The following is an 18,424-nucleotide window of genomic DNA, read 5'->3' on the forward strand; positions in this document are numbered from 1 at the left end:
GAGCTAACCTCTATTTTCTCCGGACTCGATAAATCAGAAGGCCCCATCTCTTAGGACGTGAACTTTGCGAGATGCATCGCTCTGTGGGATTTTACTGCACTGGCGCTTTCCGAGTCTTGAATTCTCACTCTCCCGTTAGCAATTAGGCAGCGCTGGGAGAATAAATGAATTTCACGTTTGAAAAGGCAAGGGGAAAGGAAAAGCGTAAAAATCACTTACGGGATTACTAGGGTACAAGTCCACTAGTTTATGAGAGAGATAGAAAAGCTCTGTGGAGAGAAAACAGAAAGGAGTTACACATCAACATTTCAGGTGACGCTACCCAAATTACTAGAGATACCTCTCAATTAATTATGCTTTTAAAGAGAGGCAATATAATACGATTTTACTAATAATGAAGCCATCCCAACTTCTGCCTGTAGATATGAGGAGTTTGCTGTATTTTTCCATTTATCACTCCAACCGAAAAATTCTAGGGGTGAGAGAGGCGCTTGTTTCAGAAAACGACGATGGGCAAAATGCCGGTCCTTTTATTGCCAACTGCTTCTGTTAAAATACATTCAGGAATAAATGGGCGATCAGTACAGTGCTTTGCACACAGTAAGCGCTCAATAAATACAACCGATGACCTTTAGCTTCCTGGGGTCACATTCTCCTTCAGAAGTACAGGTTTCTGAATCACAAAGACAGCTTTCTACAGAGGAAGGATTTCAGTAGTAATTGTGGTATTTGTGAAGCGCTTACTGTGTGCCAAGCCCTGGGCTAAGCTCTGGGGTAGATATGAGATAATCAGGTCCCACCTGGGGTTCACAGCCTAAGCAGGAGGGAGAACGGTACGAGGGAACTGAGGCAGAGAGAAGTGACTTGCCCAAAGTCCCACAGCAGACAAGTGGAAAAGCTGGGATGAAGGAGCCCGTGCTCTTTCCACTAGGCCACGCTCCTTCAAGAGCCCACTCTGGTTCTTAGCACCATCAATCAACGGTATTTACTGAGCGCTTACGGTCCGCAGAGCACTGCGTACTAAGCGCTCGACGAGGAGAATTAGTCAACCGGACCTCATGGGAAACATTTCAGAAAGAGCTACTTAATATACAGCATTCTCGATGAGCTCTGCCTCACACACTCGGCAACGTTTTGGGCAACTGAGTCACTAAACAGACCCGACTGGACGTTCCCTAGCTTCACCCGGCCTCGTCACACCGATTCACGCAACTACGCGCAATTATTCAGGATCTGTAATGACCAGAGAGCCACGGGCCGGTTTGTCACGGCGCACGAGATTTCAAGTTCCTAGGACATCATTTTCAAAGACGGTCCGCGGAAGATTACGCGGCCTGTCCGGATCGCGAGTCGTAACTTGACTTAAAAATAGCAATCTCACCATTTGCTTTGTTCAATTCCACGAGTGTCCCTATGTGCACAGGTAAGCAATTGGCATGGAAAGGATCTTTTTCCATCACTCTGAAAACTCAAAATAACACGTATTACAATCCCAGATTTGGAATGCGATAAACATCACATTAACAGGTCAACGGCCTATAGGCCCTACATTTCCAGGCATAATTCGGTGGCGATTATCTCTCTTTGCAATTACTCCTAAAAGATGAACTTCTTTAGCTATTCATTAGATTAGAGGGAGGAAAGACGGATGAGAAAACTCACGCATAAATACGTACAAGTTAAAAACGGAAAATGATCACGCATTTACAGCATAATCGGTAGGACTGCCGAATGAACCAGCCTGAAAATGAGGGTCATGTGTTTTATAATAATAATTGCGTTAGTTTTCAAACACTCTGTGCCTGGGACCGTACTAAGTGCTGGGGAAAATCAGGTCAGAGTCCCTGATCCACACGAGGCTCACAGGCTAAGCGGGAGGAATGGAAGGCACGGAGGAGAAGTTACGTGACTTGCCCAAGGTCATACGGCAGGCAAGAAGCAGAACGGGGATGAGAACCCAGGTCCTGCTTCTTAGACCCGTGCTTTTTCCTCTAAGCCGGAAGACGTGGGGGTCTCGCAGATAATAATGATAATTACGGTATCTGTTAAGCGCTTACTAGGTGCCGAGCACAGTTCTAAGCGCTGGGGCAGATACAGGGTAATCAGATTGTCCCACGTGGGGCTCACAATTTTTAATCCCCAATTTTCCAGATGAGGTCACTGAGGCACAGAGAAGTGAAGTAATCTGCCCAAGGTCACCCAGCAGGCAGAATGGTAGAGCCGGGATTGGACCCACATCCTCTGACTCCCAAGCCCGGGCTCTTTCCCCTAAGCCAAGCTGCAGATCACCCCCATCTTTCTACAAACAGGCTCCGCGGCCAAACATTTAAACGGTTAAGTGTACTTACACGGAGGTCAGCCTGTAGCACATTTTAAAATCACAGTTATAATAATGTCTTTCTGCTAAAGACACCACCACATCCAGATTGTCCTGAAGGCCATCCACGGACTCAGGAATGAGCGTTTCACTGGGCTTATTATACTGAAACACAAGAAAATGTTTAAATTCGCCTTAAGAAGCTAGAAAAATAAGAGAGAGAGACATTTTTGTAAATGAAGAGACAATCCCCCAAGTATCCACTCTGAATTTTACGAACGTTAACGTGGAGACACGTCTCTTGAAACTCTGTATTATATTTTTAGTTAGGTTAGTCTTCCCCAACTGCATTCTTATGCACGGTCCAATCCCACCTCTGCCACTTGTCTGCTGTGTGACCTTGGGCAAGCCACTTCGCCTCTCTGGGCCTCAGTTCCCTCACCTGTCAAACGGGTTTAAGACCATGAGCCCCGCGTGGGATATGGACTGCGTTCAACTGTCAGCAGAAAGGTATCGGTGTCCCACATAGTCCCAAATGTCGAAATTGACCTATACATTTGCTCAGTGGTTTGGGGTTTTTTTTTTACCTTTTTTAATTTATTCTCAAAAAGAAACCGCAGCAATTCTTGCTCTTCTGTACATTGCTTGCCAAGAGGTAGAGATTCAAGAAGTTCTTTTTCTGTGAAGTAAGAAAAACACGGGACACTTCCTTTTAATATTTTAGAAGTTCCACGAACTGAAAGAATGAGCACGGCAAGGGGGTTAGCTGAATGCACACTGACTGCAATATACCCTGCTAAGTGCCGGGGAGAGAACAAGAGATTATGCTCCCTGCTGATAATGAATTCACAATCTCCCGGGGGAGGTGGAGGAAAATATTTACAAATAGTGGAGTCGGAACAAATAACGGAATAAATAAGTGTCGAGGAGGGGCCTAAACCAATACGTTTAGGGTAACTATTAGGTTGATGAGAGATTAAAGCAGCAGCATGGCCTACTGGGTAGAGAACGGGCCTGGGAGCCAGAAGGACCTGGATTCTAATCCCGGCTCTGTCGCTCGTCCGCTGTGTGACCTCGGGCAGGTCACAACTTCTCTGGGCCTCGATATCCTCACCTGTAAAACGGGGTCTGATTCTAGGAGCCCTAAGTGAGCCCTGCATTGGGCTAGGAGGCTCGTGAAGGTGGAAAGGGCAGGGTGGGTTCGGTGCGTTGGGGCAGGTGGGAAGTGGACGGGGGAAAGGAGGTAGGGAGGTCCAGGCTGGGGAAACAGAAGAAACTGAGTCAGAAGAGACCACGGTAGGACAGCGTCGGGAGGAGCACGCGTGGCTCTGCGGAAAGGGCACGGACCTGGGAGTCAGAGGACCTGGGTTCTAATGTCGGCCACGTGCCTGCTGTGTGACCGGGGCGAGTCACTCACTTCTCTGGGCCTCAGTTACTTCATCTGCAAAACGGGGATCAAAGCCGTGAGTCCCACGCGGGCCGGGGACCGGGTCCGACCCGATGAGCGTCTATCTATCCCAGCCCCGAGTACGGCGGCCGGCACGTAGAGCTTACCGAATACTATAAAAAAAGAAACGCAGGTTGGGGAGAAGGGGGTGAAGAGGAAAGGTACGTCAGATGGACGGATCTGGCGGAACCCAAGGGGAAGGGGTCTGAAGCCAACGAGAGGGCCTTTCGGTTGACGCGAAGGGAGGAGGGCGGACGCTTGAGGTTTCCGAGGAGCGGAGACGCAGGTGCCGAGCCTCGTTCTAGGAAGATGACCTGGGCACGCATTCGCTCATTCAATTCTATTTATCGAGCATCTCCTGCGGGAGGAGCGCTGTACTGAGCGCTTGGAAAATAGCGAGGAATACGGACGGAAAGGAAGGGCAGTCCCGCGCCGCCGGGGAGACCCAGGAAAAGACCGTCACGCTCATGTCCGCGGAATGCGAATCCCCGTGGAACACGACCAGCGCTTAAACCACGGTGGTGGTTTTGGGGAGGGAGAGGGAAGGGTGGATCTGGGAGATGTTCCGGAGGAAGCAGCTTCCTGGACGCGAGAGGTGAACGCCGGCGGGGGGGCAGGGCGATGTCCGGCTTTAATCACAGCGAGGACGGTGGCGTTAGCGACCCAGATGGGACGGGGAGGAGGTGTAGAGAGGAAGCTGGGATGTCGCAGTTTGGGATATGCTGAGCTGCGGGTGGGCAGCTTGCCGGTTTATTGTTATTTTGTACTCTCCCAAGCGCTGAGTACAGGTTCTGCACACAGTACGCGCTTCATAAATACGACTGAAACAAAGAAAAGTAGGGCCCCCTGAGCGGCTGTGACCCGAAGGTGAAAAGGATGTGTGAGATTGGAACGCCCTCCCCTCCCTCCTCATATTCAGCGTGGCTCAGTGGAAAGAGCCCGGGCTCGGGAGTCAGAGGCCGTGGGTTCTAATCCCGGCTCCGCCACCTGCCTGCTGTGTGACCTTGGGCAAGCCACTTCACTTCTCTGTGCCTCAGCTCATCTGGAAAACGGGGACGGAAACCGCAAGCCCCACGTGGGACAAGCTGATCACCTTGTTTCGCCCCCCAGGGCTTAGAACAGTGCTTTGCACACAGTAAGCGCTTCACAAATACCATCGTTATTATTATTATTATATCCACGCAGTGACTCTCCCCCACTTCAAAGGCTTACGGAAAGCACATCCCAAACTAAGCCTTCCTTTCCTCTTCTCCCACTCCCTTCTGTGCCGCTCTGACTTGCTCCCTTTCTTCATCCCCCTTCCCGGCCCCACGGCATCGATGCACATATCTACAATTTATCCGTTTGACGCCCGTCTCCCCCCTAGACTCTAAGCTCACTATGGGCATGGAACGCGTCCATTTATTGTCACATTGTACTCTGCACACACTAAGCGCTCAATACGACCGAACGAAGAGCAGGGGAGAGGTCAGGGCTGGAGGAGAGTCAGATCGAGGGGTCGCCCGCACCGAGCACGAATGTAGAACCAGAAGGGTGGGAGACTCTCACGAGAGCCCCGAGGGGCCCCCACAATTTGGAGACGAGCCGTGGAAGAGGAGCCACGGCCGTGGACCGTGTCCAACCTGATTAGCTCGTACCTACCCCGGCGCTCAGTACAGTGCCTGGCAAATAGGAAGGGGTTAAGTGATATTAAACCACCCTGCTTCCCGCAAAAAAACAGCAAAAGAAACCAAGACTGAGCAGTCAGAGTGTTTAGAGAAGAGCCAGGAGGGAACTCGGTCTGCCAAGGCAAGAGCTGATAGTTTCAAGGAGAAAGGTGTTAGTCATTTGCGTCAAAGTTCCCTCAGAGGTTCAGGGTCTGCCGGACTTGCTACGAAGAGGTCCCCGGTGACTTGGGAGAATGAGGTCTCAGCGGAGTGAAGAGGGAGTGGAAAGAGCCCGGGCTTGGGGGTCCGAGGTCGTGGGTTCCGATCCCGCCCCCGCCACCTGTCTGCTGTGTGGAAGGGGGCAAGCCACTTCCCTTCTCTGTGCCTCAGTTCCCTCATCCATAAAGAGGGGATTAAGACTGTCAGCCCCACGTGGGACAACCTGCTGACCTTGTAATAATAATAATGTTGGTACTTGTTAAGCACTTACTACGTGCAGAGCACTGTTCGAAGCTCTGGGGGAGATACAGGGTCATCAGGTCATCCCACGTGAGGCTCACACAGTTAATCCCCATTTTACAGATGAGGTAACTGAGGCCCAGTGAAGTGACTTGCCCACAGTCAAACAGCTGACAAGTGGCAGAGCCGGGAGTCGAACCCATGACCTCTGACTCCGAAGCCCAGGTTCTTTCCACTGAGCCACGCTGTATCCACCCCAGAGCATAGAACAGCGCTTGGCACATAGTAAGTGCTTAACAAATATCATTATTATTATTAATAAAAGCAATCACTGAAGTGTAATGGATCAGGAAGAGAGCTGGTCAGGAAGGAGAGGGCGGACACGACGAGAGGGTGGACACGACCTGTTCAAGGAGTGTGGACGGGAAAGGGAAGAGGGAGATGAGGTGATGGCTGGAGCCGGGTTTGGGATCCCCAAAGCTTTTAGCACAGGTGAGACCGGGACAGATTTGACAGTTCAGTCGACGGAGCCGCTTGGGAGTGAGAGGTTGGGGGGAGCAACAGAGGAGGGCAAGTGAGTGGAAACGGACACTATTTAACAGATGAGAGGTGATGGAGTCGGAGGGGTGGCTGAAGTGGAGAGGCAGGACATCGCTTCTTGGAAGACAGCAGGGAAGAAAAAGAGCGGCGGTTAAGAGAGCGGTGACGAGGCGAAGCGGGGATCCCGAAGGGCGTGGACGTCTGATGATTTCAATTTTCCCGGCAAAGCCGTGGGTGAGGTCAGCAGGAGCCCGCCTGATTCCGTGGCCTTCAGAGAACCGAACGTTAAATTGGGTGAAATTTCAAGTTACATGAGGAAAGAACACATCGGGGGAGTCTGCAAACCTTCTTGGGCTGTCAGCATATGGTGCGACGTTAGAAGGTCAAACGCTTCAAAGCAGTACACGTCGAGCTTCAAGGCTTCTTTGTAGCTATGTGTTGCGAGGGTTCGATTATCAAGGGCGTCGTAGATTTTCCCTCGTAAAAGACAAATAGAACTCTTGATCTGGGGGAAGAGGACACAGGGGTCAGGGCGGAATCCACGTCTGGAATCTGATTTTTGAGCACAAATCAAACTGACTCTGCGAAAACTGACTAGCATTTCATCTGTACCACAGAGTAACAGCTTTACTAATCCCAAAAAACATCGTTTCAGCAGATTCTTCCACTCACCGAGGACTGGGACGTTTCCCAGTCAGAGGAGTCTTTTAAGCCACTTTCATCCTTCAAGTATTTTTCAAATAATCTTTTGTTGATTGGTTCTTCCATGTCAAGGATATCAAGAGCTTGCTGGTGTTCTTTGGCTGCATACTAGAGAATGGCAAAATAATGAAATGATTTCTCTCACTGTAACCCCAGTAAAAATTGTTCATGGTACATATTGTTCTAGTTTAAAAAGAGAGAATTCACCACTATCTCACTTAAATATTACATTTCCAAACAGGTTTTTTTTTTTAATCTGATGCGTTAACTCTCCTGCAGAAATAGATAACTAAAACTGCAACATATTTAAATATATCTGGTTGCTAAAGCCGCGCTATGCATGGTTTATGGTTTGTTTTTCTTTTTTTAAAAAAAGGCCAATATTTGACCAATGGATTACTTAAACATTAAGATTTCCAAACGTTTGCTTTTATATATGAATTTTCAGGCGGAAATGAATTACTTAAACATTAAGGTTTCAGAACATTTGCTTTTATATGTTTTCAGGCAGAAATGAATTAAACATTAAGATTTCAAAATATTTGCTTTTATGTGTTCACTTTGAGGCAGAAATGGATAATGCAAATCTATAATCCATAACAAACCAATACATGCAATGTAAAGATTTACACCAGTTTGTTATACTCTTCTCCCAACCTACTGAACCATATTATTGAAATTGTCAGTGGCTGAGATTTAGAACATTCTGCCAGGTAGTTTTATCATGAAAACAAAATAAGTAACGGCATACTCACATGACACCTAGCTGCGAGATATCGACAGGCTTCATATAACTAGAAGAGAAATGAATCTGTAAAAAAAGCCACCAAAATCTACAATCTAAAAAATTACTTGGGCCTACTCAATAACTGGGCAGTGAGATCTCGGAATTTCTAGAACTTACAGCTTTTCCCTCCATCCTGCCGCAAATGCTCCCTTAATATATTTGTAATAGTTTCCGCAGGACATTTATTAATGTGCCCTGAAAATAGTTTTAGTAAAAGGAGGCCTCTTCGAAACCGGCAATAAAAAGATCAATTTTAACAGGCTTCTCTCTAACAGAAAAGCTGTTCCTATTGTAAATTCCTATTATTAGCTGTTGTGACTGTAGGATTCTGAGCCTCCAAGAGCCTGGAACTCCTCTTGCCCCGGTTCCCTGTTACTGCTGTATTCATCTATGTCCTTACCTTGGACGCCCTCCCTCCTCACCTCCGCCAAACTGATTCTCTTCCCCTCTTCAAAACCTTACTTAAAACTCACCTCCTCCAAGAGGCCTTCCCAGACCGAGCTCCCCTTCTCCCTCTACTCCCTCTACCGCCCCCCCCCTCACCTCTCCGCAGCTTAACCCTCTTTTCCCCCCATCTCCCTCTGCTCCTCCCCCTCTCCCTTTCCACCCCCTCGGCACCGTACTGGTCCGCTCGACTGTATATATTTTCATCACCCTATTTATTTTGTTAATGAGAGGTACATCGCCTCGATTCTATTTAGTCGCCATCGGTTTTTACGAGACGTTCTTCCCCTCGACTCTATTCATCGCCATCGCTCTCGTCCGTCCGTCTCCCCCGATCAGACCGTAAGCCCGTCAAACGGCGGGGACCGTCTCTATCTGTTGCCGACTTGTTCATTCCAAGCGCTTAGTACAGTGCTCTGCACATAGTAAGCGCAGGATAAATACTATTGAATGAATGATTGTTTTTGTGTTTTTCCTATCTCATCTTTATTTCCGACCCCTTCCCTTCCCCGCCGCACTTCATTCTTAGATTAGGAGCTTTCTGGATGCTAGGGACCTGGTCTAATTCTCATCTGGGCATTTTTTTCCCACTGCTTAAAGTTCGTGGCTTTGCACAGAGTAGAAGCTTAATACTTTCACTACAATTATTCCTATGGAGAGTCAGTCCTGCTACAGCGCTGGAGTCGGCCTTGCGTTATGGGAAAATTGCCTTACAGCATGCAATAACGCTATATTATTCGTAATAATAACTAATAATATAGGCACGTTCTATGCTACGACAGATCAGGCTGTGTCTGATGTGGGTCTCCTGTACTTATCCCAGGGTTTAGGAGGGCACTTGACACATACTAAGAACACTTAAAAACCAAAATTATCAGTACACCAAATCTACCTGGGTCGATCTGCGGATCAAGTTATATCCACGGAGATATGCACTAGGGGAAGAATGTTCCAAAAAGCAGCGTGGCTTGGTGGAAAGAGCCCGGGCTTGGGAGTCGGAGGTTGTGGGTTCTAATCCCATCTCCGCCACTTATCAGCTGTTGGCAAGTCACTTCATTTCTCTGTGCCTCATCTGTCAAATGGGGATGAAGACTGGGAGTCCCATGGGAGACAACCTGATTACCCTGTATCTACCCCAGTGCTTAGGACAGTGCTAGGCACATACTAAGCGCTTAACAGATACCATGGTCATCATTAGTTTTCTCCCCATGTCACATTTTGGAAACACATATTATAGCAGTGGCCTGTCCATGTAAAATCAGTACAGAAAAGCCGTCCTTGAAGGGGTCTGTATACACCCGTTACTTTCAATTTCTCTTTTCACTCCTTCCTTAATCCTCTACGATCTGGCATCGGTCCTCTTCGCTCCACTGACAGCGCTCTCTCCGAGGTCACCACTGACTTCCTTCTCGCCAAATCACCCGAATGCTCCCTTGTCCTGTCCCTGTCTTCTTGGCTGCCTCAGATGCGCAGGAGCCAACGTTTCTCCTGCAAAGTCTAACTTCACAGCTCTCTGCGGGTTCTCCTCTTTCCATTCTCTTCCTCTGGTCCCCCCCCACCCCCCCGCCCACCTCGGGACTCCCCGACTGGGGGTGTCCCTCAAGGCTCAGTTCCGTGTCCCCTTCCCCATCTACACTTGGTCCCAAGGCTTCAACGACCCCCCGTTCAGAGACGACCTCCCAATCTACCTCGCTAGCCATGACCGCTCTCCCTTTTAGAGAAGCAGCATGGCCTAGTGGATAGAGCACGGGCCTGGGGGGTCAAAAAGGTCAAGGGTTCTAATCCTGGCCTGGCCACTTATCTGCAGTGTGACCTTAGGCAAGTCACTTCACTTCTCTGTGCCTCAGTTACCTCACCTGTCAGAGGGGGGCTGAGACTGTGAGCCCCACGTGGGACAGGGACTGTGTTCAACCCGGTTAGCTTGGATCCGCCCCAAGGCGAATTATCTCTTTTTAATCTAGAACTTCTCTGCCCTTCGGTTTCCTCATCCACGAAATGGGGACTCGGGGCCGGTTCTCCCTCCTACTTAGACTGTGAGCCCCGTGTGCGAAAGGGACTGGATCCATCCCGGCATTTAGTACAGAGCCTGGCATCTAGTAAGAGCTAAAATATCACAATTACTATTTGTTTTGCAATCTCCTATCTCCTCCAGCCTCCAGGACATCCCTCATAAGAGCCGTCCCTTCCCACTCATCACCATGCTCAAAACCGGGGGCGCAACACTGGGCAAAAACAAACTCGTCATCTTCCCCTCCGCAACCTCTTCTCCACTTTCATTCATTCAAGCGTATTATGTGCTTACTGTTTGCAGAGCACTGTACTAAACGCCTGGGAAAGTACAACAATAAGGAGAGACGGTCCCAGTTCACAGCGAGCTCACAGTCTACAAGTGGGGACGACTTTCCGGTCACCACAGACGACCATTACCCTCCCCATCTCTCACGCCCATAGCTTGGGCGTTACCGTTCAATCGGATTTATTGGGCGCTTACTGTGTGCAGAGCACTGTACTACGCGCCTGACCCCGACCCCACTCTTTCAATCCCCACATTCGGCCAGCCAGCTCAGCCCGTCGGTTCGTCCTCCACCACATTTCTCTCCCTCTCTATCCAAATGGAGACCAAGTTATAACTCGACTCCCTCAGACTCCTCTTAGACCTCCCTCCTTCCATTCTCTCTCCCTTCACTAATCCACTCAGCTACCGGGAACCTAAAACACCACTTTCCACACCCCTCCGAAAAACCTCCGGGAGTTACCCGTTCCTCTCTGCCTCGACCCGAAACTCCCGGCCACCGGCTTGAAGGCATTTAATTTGCCATCGGTCTTGTCTGTCCGTCTCCCCCGATGAGACCGTAAGCCCGTCAAAGGGCAGGGACTGTCTCTCTCTGTTACCCATTTGTACATTCCAAGCGCTTAGTACAGTGCTCTGCACATAGTAAGCGCTCAATAGATACTATTGAATGAATTTAAGCAACTCTCCCTCCCGACCGAGCTTGACTTTTCTCCTACTTCTCCCACGGCCCGGCACGCCGTTCCCCTCAAGCCAACCTCTACGCCTTGCGCTTCCCTCTCGGCTCTGCCGCGATGCATTTCTTACTCCTGCCTTTCCTTCCGCCTGGAACTCCCTCCCCACTTCACATCGGACATTTCGCACAACTCTCCCCATCAGGGCTCTCCTGAAACTGTCACCTTGTTTGACCTCGTCCCCCAACCCTAAATGCCCCCGACGTCCACCGCAGCGTCTCTCAAGCACCTGGATACTCAATCCGCCCCCCAAATCCACAGCATTTACGAACACGTCTTTACGCTCTATTCTTTCGTCTGCAATTTATGTTGGGATCTCAACTACGCGGCGAGATTGGCTTCTGAGGGACAGGGGAGCAGCGTGACCTAGTGGACAGAGCCTGGGAGTCAGAGGACCTGGGTTCTCATCCCAGCGCTGCCAGTCGTCTGCTGTGTGACCCTGGGCAAGTCGCTGAACCTCTCTGTCCTTCGGTTTCCTCATCCACCAAATGGGGATTCGGGGCCGGTTCTCCCTCCTCCTACTTAGATTGTGAGCCCCGCGTGCGACAGGGACCGGATCCGAGCTGATCAGCGCAAATCTACCCCGGCGCTTAGGACGGTGACCGACGGTCATTCATTCGATCGCATTTATTGAGCGCCTATCGTCTGCCGACCACCGTACTAAGCGCTTGGGAGAGTACAATACAACAATAAACAGTCACGTTCCCTGCCCTCGACGAGCTTGCACATAGTAAGCGCTTAAGAAATACCAAAATAATCATCGTCATTCCAGCGTATTCTTCCAGGAGCTTAGTAAAGTATCTACCCCAGCGCTCCGAACAGTGCTCGGCACATAGTAAACGCTTTACAAACACCAACATTATTATGATGATTAAAGTGCTCGGCGCAGAGTAAATGCTCAATAAATACCACTTATGGCTCTAAAAGAAACAAGTGGGGATGACTTACCTTGTCTAGTTTGCGCGAACGAAGAGCGTGGGCTGCCCGGTGATACTGAGCTGTCAGGTAGAGACACTGGGCCAGCCAATAAATGTCCTGGGGCTCCTCTAAATAAAATCACAGAGACGGTTAAGTCTTCCGGGAAAGGGAAGGCTAAAATGAGTTGAAGACCTGAGGGATTAAAAGAAAAAACAATTTGCACTTACCATGAGAGAGCGAGGCTACTTTGTCGGCCCAAAACAGAGCACTCTGATACTGTTGCTATAAAAAAGGAAGCATTACAACGTTAGTCCACTAAACTCGACGAGAGATTCTGCAACACCGAGTAACACTTTTCAGGCAAGGGAAAGCCCTCCCGGGACCACATCTGCGGTATCGCCCGCTCGATTTGAAGTCGTGAGCTGACATGCTCACAACCTTCGTGTGATCCTCCGGGCTTGGAATTTCTCCAGAAAGAAACCCATTCTATTGCGGCCGTTCTGGATTAAAAAATACCAGTCTTCACCCTATGCACGCTGAGAAATTGACTGAAAGTATATTCAAAACACCTCAAAAACTTCGTACGGTTCACTACTCATGGGAGGAAGATGAGATAAAGACCCTTCCAATGCGCCACGAAGCCAGCTGGGTTTGCCCAAAGTGAGACTCTGGTCCACAGTGAAGCCACTGAACTAAAACTAACGATCGATATTTATGCTCTCCTTCTGAGGGCTATTTATGCTCTCTGTAAGCTTTGGCAAGTCATAACTCCTTACTGCATCGGGTTTCGTTTAGACTGTGAGCCCGTCATTGAGCAGGGATTGTCTCTGTTGCCGAACCGTGCATTCCAAACGCTTAGTACAGTGCCCCGCACATAGTAAGCGCTCGATAAATACAAGTGAATGAATGAATGAAGCTTCCCTTGGGGCTGAGTAGCAATTCGGCTATTCCAAGATATCCTGGGAAGTCTAGTGCTCGTAAAAGCAGTTTTGAAGCCAAAGTGATTACACACACAGACTCCTGAAATCCAAATCTTGTCGACCATGCCACGCCAGGTCCACATGAAATGCCCTGAAAAAATCACTTTTAACCTCTCCCAATTCTTCCCTTCCCCACGAAAGTGGCCCACGGCTGGTTCTAATCAAATCGGGCCATCGGGAGGAGGTCGATTTTCAGAGAAATGCTACCCTCGGGGGGTGAGTTTGGTAGAATAGATGCCATGGTATTAACGCACACAGAACGTGAGCTTGTAGGTAGGGACTGTCTTCCAAATCTGCCGTGCTGTAGTCAGTCAATCCTATTTACGGAGCGCTTACTGTGCACAGAACACTGTACTAAGCACTTGGGAGAGTGGAGTAAAACAACAAAGACACATTCCCTGCCCGCAGTGAGCTTATAGTCTAGAAGGGCAGTGCTTAGAACAGTGCTTGACAAGGAGTAAGCTCTTAGCTAATACTGAAATTATTAAAGTCTAGACCTGCACTCTCTCAAGCACTCAGTACAGTGTGCCGATCCAGTGGGTGCTCAATAAATAGCGTGTGCATTTTAAAGGGTCAGTCCAATGATCCCTTGCGGGGGGGGGGGGGGGGGGGGGAACTAAGTCCGCCAGCTCTGTTATACTGTGCTCCCCCGAGGGCTTAGCACACGGTCAGCACTCATTCGATACGGTTCTTTCATTCAATAGTATTTATTGCGCGCTTACTATGTGCAGAGCACTGTACTAAGCGCTTGGAATGTACAATTCGGCAAGAGATAGAGACAATCCCTGCCCGATGAGGAGCTCACAGGTTCTCGAAATCCCCCCCCGCATTTTCCGCAAGCCCTTTGGGCATAGAAAGACCTCAAGCAGCGATGGGAACAGCTTGGGTGCAGACCGCTGTACTGCGCGCTTGATGTCACAAAGCCACCCTGCCACCTCCGCTCGGGTCCCACACTCAATAAATACGACTGAATTCACTGAATGAACGCATGAATTCAGAGATGGATGGGAGAGGGATGAAACGGTAGCAAAAAGCCCTGCAGATCCTTTCCCTTTCTCGCCTTCCTTCCCTTCTTTTCCTCCTTCCTTCCCTCCTTCCCCCCTTCTGAAAGTCTGATGGTTATTTCCAAGAAGGCTAGAAGGTTTCCTCCGGCCTCTAGACCGGACGGGAAGCAGCGTGGCTCAGTGGCGAGAGCCCGGGCTTGGGAGTCAGAGGTCAAGGGTTCGAATCCCAGCTCTGCCACTTGTCAGCTGTGTGACTGTGGGCAAGTCACTTCTCTGCGCCTCAATTCCCTCATCTGGAAAATGGGGACCAAGACTGTGAGCCCCACGTGGGACAAACTGATGACCCTGTATCTCCCCCAGCGCTTAGAACGGTGCTCTGCACATAGTAAGCGCTTAACAAATACCAACATCATTATTATTATTATGAGCAGGGGGCGTGCCTGCTCTTTTATTCGTGCATTCATTCATCCGATCACATTTATAAAGCGCTTACCGTGCGCAGAGCACTGTACTAAGCACTTGGGACCGTCTCATACGATAAACGGTGCCATTCCCTGCCCGGAACGAGCTTACGGTCTCTGTTACACTGTACTCTCCCAAGCGCTCAGTCCAGTGCTCTGCCCATAAGAAGCGCTTAATAAATACTACAGATTCATTCATGCATCCGATCGTATTTATTGAGTGCTTACTGGGTGCAGAGCACTGGACTGAGCGCTTGGCAAGTACGATTCGGCAACAGAGAGAGACGATCCCTGCCTAACGATGGGCTCACGGTCTAGAAAGGGGAGACAGACAGGACAACAAAACAAGTAGGCATCAAGAGCATCGAAATAGATGAACAGAATCATAGAAATATGCGCATCATCAATACAGTAATAATATATACAAATATACACAAATGCTGCAGGGTGGGGAAGGGGGAAGAGCAGAGGGAGGGAGGAGGGGGAATGAGGAGGGGAGGCGGGGCAGAGGGAAAGGGAGGGCTCAGTCTGGGAAGGCCTCCTGGAGGAGGTGAGCTCTCAGTAGGGCTCGGAAGAGGGGCAGAGTTTTTCTCATCTATAAAATGGGAGCCCCTCATGAGACAGGGACCGTGTCCATCCTGATTTGCTTGTATCCACCCCCGTGCTCTCAGTACAGTGACCGGCACATAGTAGGCGCTTGGCAAATAGCATCATTACTATTATTAGAGAAGCAGCGTGGCTCAGTGGAAAGAGCATGGGCTTTGGAGTCAGAGATTATGGGTTTGAATCCCAGCTCTGCCACTTGTCAGCTGTGTGACTTTGGGCAAGTCACTTAACTTCTCTGTGCCTCAGTTACCTCAACTGTAAAATGGGGATTAAGACTGTGAGCCCCACGTGGGACAACCTGATTCCTTTGTGTCTACCCCAGCGCTTAGAACGGTGCTCTGCACACAGTAAGCGCTTAACAAATACCAACGTCATTATTATTATCGACTGAAGAAATGGCCCTGCAGCGGGCTGTCGACCTGGCCGACACCAGAGGTACCTGATGTAGAGGATACGGCCTGGGCCTGGGAGCTGGGTTCTAATCCCGACTCTGCGACTCGCTGCTGCGAGACCTCGGGCAGGCCCCTTCGCTTGCCCGATTAGACTGTGAGCCCGTCAGTGGGCAAGGGACCGTCTCTATCTGTTGCCGATCTGTACATTCCAAGCGCTTAGTACAGTGCTCTGCACAGAGTAAGCGCTCAATAAATACTACCGAATGAATGAATGGGCCTCGGCCTCTTCCTCTGTAAAATGGGCATTGGGACCGTGAGCCCCACGTGGGACAACCTGATCACCCGGTATCCCTCCCCAGGGCTTAGAACAGTGCTTGGTACATAGTAAGCGCTTAACGGACACCGTCATTACTATTATTATTAATATTAATCCCAGCTTTGCCACTTGCTGCTGTGTGACCTGGGGCAGGCCCCTTCCCTTGTCTGGGCCTCAGCCCCTTCCTCTAAAATGGGGATTAAGGCTGTGAACACCACGTGGGACAACCTCATCACCTGGTATCCCCACCAGTGCTTAGAACAGCGCTTGGCACATCGTAAGCACTTAGGAAATGCATTGTTATTATTATTATTATGATTACTGACGCCCCAGATGGGCCGTGCAGACTGGGGCAGGTCCCTTCCTCTCCAAAATGGGGATGGGGCCTGCGAGCCCCACCTAGGACAACCTGATGACCTGGCATCTCCCCCCAGCGCTTGGCACATCATAAGCACTTAAGAAATGCATTGTTGTTATTATTATGATTACTGACGCCCCAGGTGGGCCGTGCGGACTGGGGCAGGTCCTTTTGTCTCCAAAATGGGGATGGGGCCTGCGAGCCCCACCTAGGACAACCTGATGACCTGGCATCTCCCCCCAGCGCTTGGCACATCATAAGCACTTAGGAAATGCATTGTTGTTATTATTATTATGATTACTGATGCCCCAGGTGGGCCGTGCGGACCGGGGCAGGTCCTTTTGTCTCCAAAATGGAGATGGGGCCTGCGAGCTCCAACTAGGTCACTCTGATGACCTGGTATCTGAGCGCTAAGCACAGCGCTTGGCACATCGTAAGCACTTAAGAAATGCTGTCATTATTATTATTATTATTGACAATTAATGCCACATGTCTGCCGTGCGGGGTGGGGCAGACCCCTTCCTCTCCAAAATGGGGATGGAGCCTGCGAGCTCCAACTAGGACCACCTGATCACCTCGTATCTGCTTAGAACAGCGCTTGGCACTAAGTAAGCGCTTAATACCGTCATTATTATTACGATGATTACTGATGGCCCTGTTGGGCCGTGCGGGCTGGGGCAGGTCCTTTCCTCTCCAAAATGGGGATGGAGGCTGCGAGCTCCAACTAGGTCAACCTGATATCTCAGCGCTTAGAACAGCGCTTGGCACACTGTAAGCACTTCAGAGATGCCGTCATTATTATTATGATGACAATTAATGGCACGTGTCCGCCGTGCAGACTGGGGCCGGTCCTTTCCTCTCCAAAATGGGGAAGGAGCCTGCGAGCTCCAACTAGGCCAACCTGATATCTCAGCGCTTAGAACAGCGCTGGGCACATGGTAAGCACTTAAGAGACGCCGTCATTATTCTTATGACAATTAATGGCACGTGTCCGCCGTGCAGACTGGGGCCGGTCCTTTCCTCTCCAAACTGGGGAAGGAGCCTGCGAGCTCCAACTAGGCCAACCTGATATCTCAGCGCTTAGAACAGCGCTGGGCACATGGTAAGCACTTAAGAGACGCCGTCATTATTCTTATGATGACAATTAATGGCACGTGTCCGCCGTGCAGACTGGGGCCGGTCCTTTCCTCTCCAAAATGGGGAAGGAGCCTGCGAGCTCCAACTAGGCCAACCTGATATCTCAGCGCTTAGAACAGCGCTGGGCACACTGTAAGCACTTCAGAGATGCCGTCATTATTATTATGATGACAATTAATGGCACGTGTCCGCCATGCAGACTGGGGCCGGTCCTTTCCTCTCCAAAATGGGGAAGGAGCCTGCGAGCTCCAACTAGGCCAACCTGATATCTCAGCGCTTAGAACAGCGCTGGGCACACGGTAAGCACTTAAGAGACGCCGTCATTATTCTTATGATGACAATTAATGGCACGTGTCCGCCGTGCAGACTGGGGCCGGTCCTTTCCTCTCCAAAATGGGGAAGGAGCCTGCGAGCTCCAACTAGGCCAACCTGATATCTCAGCGCTTAGAACAGCGCTGGGCACATGGTAAGCACTTAAGAGACGCCGTCATTATTCTTATGATGACAATTAATGGCACGTGTCCGCCGTGCAGACTGGGGCCGGTCCTTTCCTCTCCAAAATGGGGAAGGAGCCTGCGAGCTCCAACTAGGCCAACCTGATATCTCAGCGCTTAGAACAGCGCTGGGCACACTGTAAGCACTTCAGAGATGCCGTCATTATTATTATGATGACAATTAATGGCACGTGTCCGCCATGCAGACTGGGGCCGGTCCTTTCCTCTCCAAAATGGGGAAGGAGCCTGCGAGCTCCAACTAGGCCAACCTGATATCTCAGCGCTTAGAACAGCGCTGGGCACATGGTAAGCACTTAAGAGACGCCGTCATTATTCTTATGATGACAATTAATGGCACGTGTCCGCCGTGCAGACTGGGGCCGGTCCTTTCC

The 18,424-nt window shown here is 50.0% G+C and overlaps 1 protein-coding gene across 2 annotated transcripts in view; it reads right to left on the reverse strand.

Moving 5' to 3' along the window:
- The window catches only part of CDC16 (cell division cycle 16), a 45,732-nt gene that overhangs the window by 26,872 nt on the left and 436 nt on the right, over positions 1–18,424 (reverse strand). Inside the window, exons 2-10 of one of the 2 annotated variants that reach the window (XM_029056104.2) lie at positions 12,512–12,566; positions 12,315–12,412; positions 7,867–7,905; positions 7,082–7,219; positions 6,755–6,914; positions 2,905–2,996; positions 2,349–2,482; positions 1,382–1,461; positions 220–269 (exon numbers count right to left, since the gene is read on the reverse strand). In XM_029056104.2, coding sequence (XP_028911937.1) covers positions 220–269; positions 1,382–1,461; positions 2,349–2,482; positions 2,905–2,996; positions 6,755–6,914; positions 7,082–7,219; positions 7,867–7,905; positions 12,315–12,412; positions 12,512–12,566 — 846 coding nt within the window. Of the gene's footprint in view, positions 1–219; positions 270–1,381; positions 1,462–2,348; positions 2,483–2,904; positions 2,997–6,754; positions 6,915–7,081; positions 7,220–7,866; positions 7,906–12,314; positions 12,413–12,511; positions 12,567–18,424 lie in introns of those variants that run through there. The other variant, XM_029056110.2, reaches the window with a different exon arrangement.

This window comes from Ornithorhynchus anatinus, chromosome 2 (genome assembly GCF_004115215.2).
Source record: "Ornithorhynchus anatinus isolate Pmale09 chromosome 2, mOrnAna1.pri.v4, whole genome shotgun sequence".
NCBI lineage: Eukaryota > Metazoa > Chordata > Mammalia > Monotremata > Ornithorhynchidae > Ornithorhynchus > Ornithorhynchus anatinus.